Source organism: Rhinatrema bivittatum, chromosome 6, assembly GCF_901001135.1.
Source record: "Rhinatrema bivittatum chromosome 6, aRhiBiv1.1, whole genome shotgun sequence".
NCBI lineage: Eukaryota > Metazoa > Chordata > Amphibia > Gymnophiona > Rhinatrematidae > Rhinatrema > Rhinatrema bivittatum.
In genome coordinates, this window is record NC_042620.1 from 151,159,884 (window position 1) to 151,172,513 (window position 12,630).

Consider the following 12,630-nt stretch of genomic DNA (forward strand, 5'->3'; position numbering starts at 1 on the left):
CCACTTACTCCTAAAGCTGTTTCTGCCAGCAGAAATCATTTACTTCCAGAAATTATTGGATGTGATGTTGTTCCAAGGTGACATTGCTCTTTTTCAAATCTGTGAGATCTTTCCATCTTGCCTCAAAACAGTTGGTTTGATGGAACTATGTGTGTATATCTATCTATCTATCTATCTATGGGCATGGTTTGAAACTATGATGGTAACTTTCAAATAGTTGCGCAGGCACAAATGCGCATGCATTTGTTGACCCGCGTGCACATACACGTCCATTTTTTTAACATTCATGTGTATATGCGTGATTATAAAATAGGCTGGATGTGCGTACATGTGCATGCAATTTTAAATGGACATGCGCATGTGCGTGCAAATGCCATGTCTACTGCATAAGTGGGGGAATTTTGCACTGGACGCACACTGACGCCATAGCTTCTTTTCCCAGTTCATTTCCAGTTTACCCTGTTAAGGGATAGGATTTCTAAATCCCCCTAGTTTAATAGCTTCCATTCCCCCTGTTAGCCCCCTTAAAACTCCACTGACTAGCATAGATTCTTTTGTTTCATACTTATACGCCATCCATAGCAGAAGTAAATTTACACCAGGGGACCCTGGAACATGCAAGGATGCATAAGTATTTACGTGCTGTGATGGTCACTATATATCCCAGGAGAGGTTGGGTGAGGAAACCAGTGGGGGAATTTGGGCAAGAAAGAAAACCTGGGTGTAACCTTCAAAATCAGAAAAGCCCCAGGTTAGGAGAAAATTTATTTCACTGAGAACTGGGGAAGGGGTAGGATTGGAGAACAAAGAGGGAGGGACTTCACAGCCTTCATCCTAGCAAGGGGAAGGGGACACCCAAGTGGATTGGGATGAGAAAGGGAAGTGGCCTGCAGAAGGGTCCAGCAGGAAAAGGAAGGAGGATTACTAGAGGCAGAGGGAGACATGGGGGAGATGGAGGTAGATGTGTTGGAGAATCCAGAGCCAGAGCTAGAGGCAGGACCGGAGCCAATGCCGATGGAGGTGGGAGATGAATGGTGGAAACCCCCTCTAGGAGACCTGATTGCTAATACCATACAGGTTAGAGTCCAGTAGAAGGAACTACTGTGGGTGTTAGTAGAGGCCGCCAATGAAGAGTAGGTGACTCGCCAGAATGATGGCTACTGCCTGGAGACAATACCCTTATTCAATAAACATACACATGGTTACTGTGACTCCAACATCACTCTAAGCTTCAACAGCAAGAGGAAATTTGGAAAAAAGGATTTGCACTCACAAAGACGGGAGTAGCTGGCTTGTTACGGCGGTTACTACCCCAAACCAAATATCCAAATTACTACCTCCACCTTCCTCTATTCCTGATGCCTTTCAACTAGCTTGATCACTCCATTCTTATACTTCACTTTCAATGCATATCCAGCATAGTTCTCTGCTTCAACAGCAGGGGAGAAGAAAAACTGTTACTTCACACATCCAGCAGAGCTCTCTGCTTAAACGGCAGGGGAGAAGAAAAACTGATACTTCACGCATATCCAGCATAACTTCAACGGCAGGGGAGAAGAAAAAAGGATTCACACTCACAAAGCGGGAAGTAGCTGGCTTGTTACGGTGGTTACTACCCCAAACCAAATGTGCCTGATACTTCACTTTCGATGCATATCCAGCATAGCTCTCTGCTTCAACGGCAGGGGAAAAGAAAAACTGATACTTCACGCATATCCAGCATAACTTCAACGGCAGGGGAGAAGAAAAAAGGATTCACACTCACAAAGCGGGGAGTAGCTGGCTTGTTACGGCGGTTACTACCCCAAACCAAATGTGCCTGATACTTCACTTTCGATGCATATCCAGCATAGCTCTCTGCTTCAACGGCAGGGGAGAAGAAAAAAACTGATACCTCACGCATATCCAGCATAGCTCCCTGCTTCAACGGCAGGGGAGAAGATAAACAACCAATAAGGGCTGTATAACATAATCTGGGTAAAAACAAATAAGCATGGGTGTAGCTTGCTTATTGCGGCGGTTACTACCCCTACTACCTCTAACTAATCAAGCTAGATATTTCACTTGGATGCAGCTCCATCACCGCTCTCTACATTAATGGCGGGGGTAGAAGGGAATTAGAACCAAGAGCTAAGAGAAACAGATAAGTATGAGAGAAAAAATGAGGGAAGCTTGCTGGGCAGACTGGATGGGCCATTTGGTCTTCTTCTGCCGTCATTTCTATGTTTCTATGTTTCTATATGTCTCCCTCTACAAGCTACGGTGGGTGGTAGCAGTAAGGGCTTGGTTTCCCTCAAACCAAGCGCACAAGCATCAGAAGCAGTGCTTGAAAAGACTCTTCTGGTCTTAGCCAGAGACTGTGCTTAAAACAGACAGGGTTAAACCCAGTGGCAGAAGCCAGAGACTGAGCTTAATACAGACAGGGTTAAGCCTGGTGGCAAAAGCAAGTTGATTCTCTACATGAACTGTGATTTTGACTTTTGAGAAGGCCAGACCTATTTTCAGAAGGCCTTCCATAAACTGGAATGTTATGGTAGATGTTATTGGAAGTATTTGATTCCCAGTCTTTAAGCTCCCTGAAGGATGAATGCATCTGCTCAAGCACGGGCTGTGTTTTGAGGGTTTTTTTTTTTTTTTTTTTTATCTACTCGACATGCTTTCCAGCCTTAACATGAACCAAATTATAAACAACCCCACTCACAAAACAGGTAACATACTAGATCTAATTTTCACCAACCAATACATTTCTGATCCCATAACATCTATTAAACCTGTTCCTTGGTCTGATCACCACCTTATTAAATGCCATGCTCAAATCAACACCAACAAAATACCTGAATTCAACACACCATTGTCCTTCAAATACAGACCCCCCTTCCAACTTAATTCACTCAAACAAGAACTAGGAAAACAATTTATTAATCTGGACTTATCAAATATTCATAATGCAACCCAGTCTTGGTTTCATCTTACAAAACAAACTAGAGATGTGAATCGTGTCCTCGATCGTCTTAACGATCGATTTCGGCTGGGAGGGGGAGGGAATCGTATCGTCGCCGTTTGGGTGTTTAGAGTATCATTAAAATCGTTAAAATCGTGAACCGGCACACTAAACCCCCCTAAAACCCACCCCCGACCCTTTAAATTAAATCCCCCACCCTCCCCAAATGCCTTAAATTACCTGGGGGTCCAGCGGCACACTAAAACCCCCTAAAACCCACCCCCGGCACACTAAAATCCACCCCGACCCTTTAAATTAAATCCCCCACCCCAAATGCCTTAAATTACCTGGGGGTCCGTAGCGGCGGTCCGTAGCTTAAATTACCCCCGGGTCCGTAGCTAAATCGGGGGAAGGGGAGAGCAGGAAATCCGGCACACTAAATCGTGGTGTCTTCAGCCGGCGCCATTTTGCAAAATGGCCGCCGCAAAATGGCAGCGGCCATAGACCAATACGATTCGACGCAGGAGGTCGGTCCGGACCCCCGCTGGACTTTTGGCAAGTCTTGTGGGGGTCAGGAGGCCCCCCCAAGCTGGCCAAAAGTTCCTGGGGGTCCAGCGGGGGCCCTGGAGCGATCTCCTGCCGCGAATCGTTTCCGTACGGAAAATGGCGCCGGCCATACGCGTATGGCCAGCACCATTTTCCGTACGGAAAATGGCGCCGGCAGGAGATCGACTGCAGGAGGTCGTTCAGCGGGGTTCCGGAACCCTCGCTGAAAGACCTCCTGCAGTCAATCTCCTGCCGGCGCCATTTTCCGTACGGAAACGATTCGCGGCAGGAGATCGCTCCCGGGCCCCCGCTGGACCCCCAGGAACTTTTGGCCAGCTTGGGGGGGCCTCCTGACCCCCACAAGACTTGCCAAAAGTCCAGCGGGGGTCCGGAACAACCTCCTGCGTCGAATCGTATTGGTCTATGGCCGCCGCCATTTTGCGGTGGCCATTTTGCAAAATGGCGCCGGCTGAAGACACCACGATTTAGTGTGCCGGATTTCCTGCTCTCCCCCTTCCCCCGATTTAGCTACGGACCCGGGGGTAATTTAAGCTACGGACCGCCACTACGGACCCCCAGGAAATTTAAGGCATTTGGGGTGGGGGATTTAATTTAAAGGGTCGGGGTGGGTTTTAGTGTGCCGGGGGTGGGTTTTAGGGGGTTTTAGTGTGCCGCTGGACCCCCAGGTAATTTAAGGCCTTTGGGGAGGGTGGGGGATTTAATTTAAAGGGTCGGGGGTGGGTTTTAGGGGGTTTTAGTGTGCCGGTGGTGGGTTTTAGGGTGTTTTAGTGTGCCGCTGGACCCCCAGGTAATTTAAGGCATTTGGGGGGGGGGGTTCGGGAGGGTGGGGGATTTAATTTAAAGGGTCGGGGGTGGGTTTTAGAGGGTTTTAGTGTGCCGGTTTTCCTGCCCTCCCCCTTCCCCCGATTTACAATTTTTTGACGATAAATCGGGGGAATTGGTATTGTATCGTGGCCCTAACGATTTTTGACGATTTAAAATATATCGGACGATATTTTAAATCGTCAAAAAACGATTCACATCCCTAAAACAAACTGCAAATAACATAAATCCAGAGAAAACAAAACTTATCACACTTAATAGAGCTAAAAGCAACCTTTGGTTCAACTCTGATCTCTCGACTTTGAAATCTACCCTCAGAAAACTAGAAAAAGAATGGCGCAAAAACAAATGCCAAGTAACACTTCAAAGATATCACACAAAACTCGCAGATTACAAGAAAGCAATACTAAATGCCAAACATGAATACTATAGTCTAAAGATCAAAAACACCACAAACAAAGCCAACTCCCTCTTCAACATCGTAAAGAACCTAACAGAAAACAACAACAAAAGCATCCCTTCCTCCAACGCAAATAATCTAAGCCAAGACCTGGCAAAATTCTTTAAAAATAAAATTGACAAAATCTCAGACTCTTTTAACAACATTCCTACTTATGAAGCACCTCACAATACATCTTTAACACCTACTTGGTCTAACTTTGAACCAATTTCCAGCATTAAATTAGAAAAAATGCTTCAAAAAAATCCTGCTCGACATGATCTTGATACGATTCCTACCCGAATTCTAAAGGAAATATCACATAACATAGGGACTTGATACTAGCTGTTCGTGCATACATACACATACTTGCCCCTCTCTCCCTGAACAAAATGCACATAACAACAATGTGGCATTAAATAATGGCCGCAGTTTATTAAAACATAACCCGAGCCAGCAAATTATACAAAATTCCAAAGTTAATTCCCCCAAACCTCCACCGCCCCCATGCCCCTCTTTCGCTTACCACCGCGTCTCAATGGTAAGCCGACTTTAGGTACCCCCCCCCCCCATCACTCACCCCGCCATGGCACCAGCGAGGGTAAGCCTGCGGCCTGAGCATCGGCCCCCTCTTGCTCTTTAGGCCTTCCCGTGTAGCAGCCCCAAACTACACGAGCATTTCCCCCCCCCCCGCCGACTTTAGGCACCCCCCCATCACTCACCCCGCCATGGCACCAGCGAGGGTAAGCATGCGGCCGAAGCCACTCACCAAATGAGGCCTGCAGATCTGTAGAGACCGTCACCTGCCAACCCCTGACGACCTCGCTGAGGAACGGGATGAAATTCCACCCGCTGCAGCCACCTCCGGTTTGTTTTTGGCTCTCTTCATTTTGCTAAATAACTAACTAAAAGACAGCGAAACCGCGCAAATGACAGTTGGAAAATCCCCAGCGCAGCAAAGCAAAAACCTGCCCTCTGCTTGCTGTTGAATTCCCAACTGCCGTTCTGAGCTCTGCTCCAGCCTATTGTTTAACTACTGACCAATAGCATAACAGCATTCAAATTGCTGATGCTGCTATTGGTTACCTAACTCCCCTTTTTTCCCCCACCCCCACCTGCCTTTGCTAATCCTATCCCTTACTCACAGCTGCTCAAGCCCATGTTATCTGCGTCGGGCCGGGACAAGCCCGTACCGCCTTCCTTATTATTTCTCCTACGTTGGCTGCAATTATAAACAAGTCACTCGAAGAGGGCCTTCTCCCAACCAACCTAAAAACTGCTACTATTACTCCTATCCCAAAGAAAAAGAACCTAGATCCTAAAGATCTGAATAATTATCGCCCAATCTCCAACCTTCCTTTACTTGCCAAGTTGACTGAAAAAGCCGCCCTGCTTCAACTAAATGAACATCTTGAGAGCAACAATATTCTTCACCCTGCACAACACGGCTTCAGAAAGCATCGCAGTACTGAAACCCTTCTGATAAATTTAACTAACAAAATAACTAGAGACTTGGACAACAAACTAAGGGGGTCATTTTTCAAAATGCGGTAAGGCGTTTTCGCATGCGTTAAGGGCTTATCGCATGCGAAAAGCCCTGTTTTCGCATGAAACCGTTGCAATTACTGCAGAATGCCACTGCACGAGTACTCACTGGCAGGAGGAAACATGATCACATATCACCAACCCTAAAAAACCTACATTGGCTACCAATTTCACAAAGAATTAAATACAAGACTCTAGCCATTCTGCACAACGAAATTTACAAAGACAACATTTCTTCCCTAGATAATATGATTGCAATTCACAAATCACTCCGTTCTACAAGGACTACTGACAAATTGCAATTAATCATTCCCCCCCTATCATCTGCAAAACTATCTATTACTAGAAACAGAGCCTTCTCCATAGCAGGTCCTAAAGAATGGAACTCTATTCCACTTTACCTAAGTTCTATCAGAGACTCCAAATCATTCAAAAAAGAACTCAAAACATGGTTGTTTAGACAATCATTCACAGACTAATCTGTATTTCCTTTGTCTCTAACTGTTATCTCATACCTTCCTTACTAAGAATCATCTAAATTGATTTGTAAATTGTTTCCTGCTAATATGTTATACTCTGCCTCTGCCGAGATGTTAACTATCCACTTAGTTGTACTTGCATTATAACTTGTTCTATGTATGAAGTTGTTTTCGTTCTCTGTAAACCGGAGTGAAGGCACTCAGCTATACTTCGGTATAAAAAAGATTCTAAATAAAAATAAATAAAAATAAATATAGAAGAATCCTGCAGAGGAGAATTATTTATGAAGCATTGGCTGTGTTGGGGAATATTACAACCTACTCTCAATCTGTGGAAAGTCGGAAAGGACGACACTGCACATTTCTTGGCCAGGCCCCGTCATGCCCACACCATGCCTGCTCCTTTTTAGAAACTTTTCACTTGTCGTTGACCCCGGGTGCCCCAGAGAAACTGATCCCTCCATCTGCAGAATCTGAAGTGGATGTGAATGCTTCTTTACAAGACTCTTTTTCCCAGAATGCAGAGAAAACTGGAGGGACATTGCAACAGTTAAAAGGAAGTGATGTTCAATTATGTGTGTGGGTAGTAACGAGAAAATCTCTATTATTGTTCCAAAAAAATTTTCAATGGATGAATTAGGATCTATGATCATTAAAATGCAAAAATCAATTAATAAATTAGCTAATACAGTCTAGGAAGCTTTGAAACAGAATAACCAAGTACAAGAAAAAGTAGACTCCTTGGAAAAAAATGTTAATATAATGGATATACAATTGGGGGAAGTTCAAAAAGTCCAGTTAAATTTAATCAAATCAGAAGAAGAACATGAAAGTAAAATTGAGATATTGGAAAATCAGATGAAGAAGTCTAATCTTAGACTATTGAATTTCCCAAAAAATAATCTAATAACACCTTTAGATCTATTTTATAGTTATTTAAAGAACATTCTGAAATATTCTGAGGTCAATTTACCTAAATTAAATAAACTTTATTATTTACCACAAACAGAGGGAGGGGAAAATGAAAAGAATGGAGAGATATCAGAGGAGTTAAATCTGACAGATTTTTTGGAAAAATCCTTTGAGTCAAAAATTAACACCACAGCAACATTGTTGGTACAATTTGCGTCACAAATAGATAGAGATCCAGTGTTAAGACTGCATTTTAAATATCAGAAGTATAATTTTTATGGGCAATCTATAAGGATTTTTCCAGATATAGCCTGCCCAACTCAGTTAAGACGAAAAACGTTTATAGTAATGCGACCGGAAGTATTATCAAGAGGTGCACAATTCCATCTAAGATATCCTTGTAGATGTTTAATAAAACATTTAAATAATAGATATGTTTTCACCTAGCCTGAACAACTGCGAACATATTTGGACACACACTCTTAAGAAGCTGTGCAATTAGGGGGGGGGAACATTTTTTATAGTGGGATGAGCTAGCATCAAGTATTTGCTATATATGTATTTCCATTTAGGTAAATGCTCCTATTTTGATGTTTGCAACCCTTTGTTCTCAAGTTTTTTACTTCACTAGATTTCTTTTTAAGGATAATATGGTATTATGTTCCGCTATAATATGATTTCATGGATAAGAATGAATTATCTTATTTCTGTTTAAAATTTGAAATTTCAATTAAAAAAAAAAAAAAGAAACTTTTCACTTGTGCACATAGTGGGAGATATGCACATCCATTGACAGCTTTTACTATCCACTCGGCAACTGCTGGCCCAACTTGTGCACATATTTTCCGGTTTTGGCACACACAGGGCTTTTAAGATTTGCATTTATGACTTTTAAACAAGTGCATGGGCACCAATACATGTGCGTATGTGGGTGCGAATGCACATAAGCAGGAATTATAAATCGTGCATGCAATTCTTACGAATTCAACACGACCTAAAAACATTCAAAAAGGACTTAAAAACTATATTATTCCGCAAGTTCCTCACTGACTTTCAACCATCTAATCATTCTTTCAACTGAACCCCCAATTGCTTACCCGATATTTCACCCCTATTCCCCTATTCCTACTTCCCTCCCCCTCTACCCTAATTTTATCTCATTCTGGACTTGATATCCATTTGCTAATACTGTTCAATGGTTCAAATGTCTCTATACTACTACACATTTGTTAAGAATATGTTTACTGTTCTTACTAATGCTCAGTTTCAAGATATTGTATACTTTTGTAAACCGTTATGATGGCTCAACCGAATAACGGTATATAAAACTCATCAAATAAATAAATAAATAAATATGATTTTAAATACACCTACCACATGTACGTGTGCTCCTAATTTTAAGGGTTACTCGAGCAAATGAAATTTTTGTGTGAAGGACATTCCTAGTTTAATCAGTTGGTCCATCAGGTTGCCAATTCCCCCTCGTGGTCATCCAGACCCCTCTGTTTCTTCAGCCTGCACTCCTTTCTGTTTACCCAGACCCCTCACCCAATGGTTTTTATCCTAAAATGAGTTTTATGAAGACTTACACTTCATCAAGAGCAGAAGTAAATATGTGAGTCTATCAGCACGCTGCATGCTATGACTGCCGTATTTAAAATATGGATTTACACACATAAATGTTGTCCCTAGTCCGGAATTCCCCTGACATACCCTGACTCTGCCCCTTTTTCCCACATATTGGGTTGCTCATGCATGTCCATATATGCGCATAATTTGGCCGTTTTAAAATACGAGTTGCTCGTGCTCGGCTCAGATACTTATGTATGTGGACCTTTTAACACAAGCAAATCTTTTAAAATTCACCCCTATATGTATACAATTAGGGGAGAATTTTGAAAGGTTTGTGTAAGGGTAAACAGATGCTTACCTGTATAAAAAGTGCTACTAAATTTGCCCCTTTCACTATAGACAAACGTACCCATGCTGATCACAGCGTAGGTACCTTGCTTTACCCGTATCAAAAAAGGGGCAGGGTTTGATCAGGGGTGGGAACCCCATGCATACTTTCTGCAGGTACATTTGCATCTGCTTCAAAGCAGATGCAAATGTATACAGGTAATAAGTAACTACTGTGCACTGTCGGCTGGATCTTCAAAGGAAACCTTTGCATGGGGTTTCCCTTTGAAAATATACTTGAGTAACCATGGGAATACAAGCTCCACATTTAATTTAAAAATTGCCCTCAGAATTTAAAAAAAATGTGTTGTAGGCATGGTGCTAATGTATATACTTTACACCATCGTTCAACACTGCTTCAATATATGTGTATACTTTTATGTTCAGAACAATGTACACAAGTACATTTTGCTTGCACAGACTGAAAAGTATGCGCATGCTTTTGAATTTACTTGCCATATTGAAAAATTACACTTATATGATAGATTCCAAATGAACATGAAAAATAAAATGATATATATATATCTTGCTACATGTGAACAAATTTCTGAAAATGCTAACATTTTATAGGTCTTTTCTTCACAAGGCAGCGTATTTAATTGTTTGTAGAGATGCATATGAGCAGTAATCTCTTGAGAAAATATTTAAATCATGTAATTTTGCTTAGTATGTTGATAAAATGAACAAGAATGATGAATTATTCAGATTATTCTACAACCATTCTAATGTATCAATCATTTCTGGAATGATAAAATGTTTTCATCATTATCAAAAAACATTTTTTCTACTAAGTTTAGTGTAAAAGGTGCTTTATTGGCAACACTGACAACTGAATTATACATACAGGTACAATACAGATAGTAACTTTGTAATCTTTCCCACATTGTTCTGCAAAGTTACCTCAAGCTTGTTTTGGTGGGACCATGTTTTGGTGATGATTTACCGCTATCAATAACACATTGGTAATGCATTGGTGTAACTGCCACTGGCTACTGCAAGGCCACCAGTCTCTCCTGCACTGGCACAGGAGGCCCTCAAATACTGATCTTCCTACTCTACTCACCTCCAATGGCTAAAGAGGACAATCCCTCCTGCACTGAGACATCAAGGCCCCATGGGCTGATGCCCCACCAATTCTCCCAATGCTGATTCTAGTCTCCTTTGGGTCACCTTCCCTCTATCCCTTTCCTCCAAGTTGATTCTTCCCACCTATCCTATTGGGCTAGAGTTGGGGGTTAGGCATTCACCCATGGGTCTTTGATGTGTTAGGGTATAGGGGGCAGGGAACAGACAACTAGAACCCAGTAGAGGGGAGGTGGGGTGGTGGCTAGGGATGGGGAAATTTGGCTACATGGGCCTTGTATTAGCCACTGGTTCTTATTAGAACAGCAATAAAAATGGGTAAGAGGTACCTTGCTCCTCATAGGGGTTTTCCAGGTCTGGGGGAATATGGGGGTAACATGTTATTGAAGTTGCGGGTGGGTAGAAGGTGAGGAGATGAAGTAGGAGGGAGCCTATTCTGAAAAACAAAACGGAAGGAGGGAGTGGGAGGGGCGATTTGTGAACCCATAAAAAAAAAAGTTAAGTCTTTGGTGAGGACTTGGTGGGGTAGGGGCTTCTCAGCCCAGCAGGGCCAGTTAAAACACATTGGAAATCAGGCCAAAGATCTGCAAAGCACTTTTTTTTTTTTAAATAGAGTGGTTACTTAACAGTATATCTTTGAAAATATATGGTTAAGTAGCAAGTTATCCACTACACAAGGCTAGATAATTTTAGACCTGCTCTGAAGAAGGTCTAAAGTTATCCGGATAACTTAGCTGGTTATAACTAAAAATCAGCTGTTAGCTGGATAACTTTACTCCATCCCAGAATGCCTCTTTTTATCTGGCTAGATTTGAACTGGTTATAACTTATCCTTATATAATCTAGCCAGACAAGTGGCTCAGTATTCAAATACTTGTCATTTGTCAGGATAATCTGTAAGTAATTTGGCTAAATGGTTTTGAATATGGATTTTCTTGGTTTATTAAACTACTCATTATGATACTTAAACATATTTATAAATTAAACAAAGCATCAAATATATCTTCTCTGTCAATATTTCCTTTCTGTGTAACATTTTCATTAACGAAAAGCAAACTAAATAGCCTATATTTTTTTTCACAAGGTTATTGGAGAGGCAATTGAGGCCTATCCACGAACTGATCGTAATAACTGGGTGAAAGAATGGCCTGGGCAGACAGTCCTCTGTGTAACTCAGATTTTCTGGACAGAGGAGGTACAAGTATCAATTCGAAAAGGTCAGCAGGTAGGTAGATCTCCAATATGTATACAAAAATTAATTGGTGAAAAACTTTTGTAAGAACTATTGTTTTTAAGAGTTATGCTGTAGGCTCACAAAGGGAGAATCTCATTAAAAAAGAGATCCAATTGGAAATCAGGATAGTCAATGTTTTAATATGATAAAGTTAAAATAAGAAACAAATCATCAACCTTCCCCTAAAAAGTAGACTTATCAAAGACTACCTATAAGATGATATCACTAGATTTTAGGTATTCTTTACAGTATCAATACTGTGTGTGATGCCTTATGTGGCTAACCACTTTTTGTTTGTATCTTTTTTTTAGCATCACATTCACAGAAGGAGATAATTTTCAAAAGGATTTACATGCATAGACGTTCCATGCATAAATGGACTTTTGAAATGTATTATGATTATATGCTACTTTTATACGCTTAACTCTTTTGAAAATTGTCTCCCATATGTGTAACTTCCCTGTAAATGGAAAGTAATATGTGTAAGTTTAGCAAACAGACACAAATACATACAGACACACACACTAGAACACAAATTACTATTTGGAAAAATTATGCATATGCAGTAAATGCCTTTTAAAAGCATATGTTTTAATTTTTAAACAACTTAAAAATTTTGAAGAAATATTATTTCATAACAACAAAAACA

General features: G+C 41.4%; 1 protein-coding gene across 1 annotated transcript in view; it reads left to right on the plus strand.

The window, feature by feature from the left end:
• DNAH7 (dynein axonemal heavy chain 7) overlaps positions 1-12,630 on the plus strand; it is a 724,465-nt gene that overhangs the window by 272,360 nt on the left and 439,475 nt on the right. Inside the window, 1 exon segment of the mRNA XM_029606081.1 lies at positions 11,832-11,972. Coding sequence (XP_029461941.1) covers positions 11,832-11,972 — 141 coding nt within the window.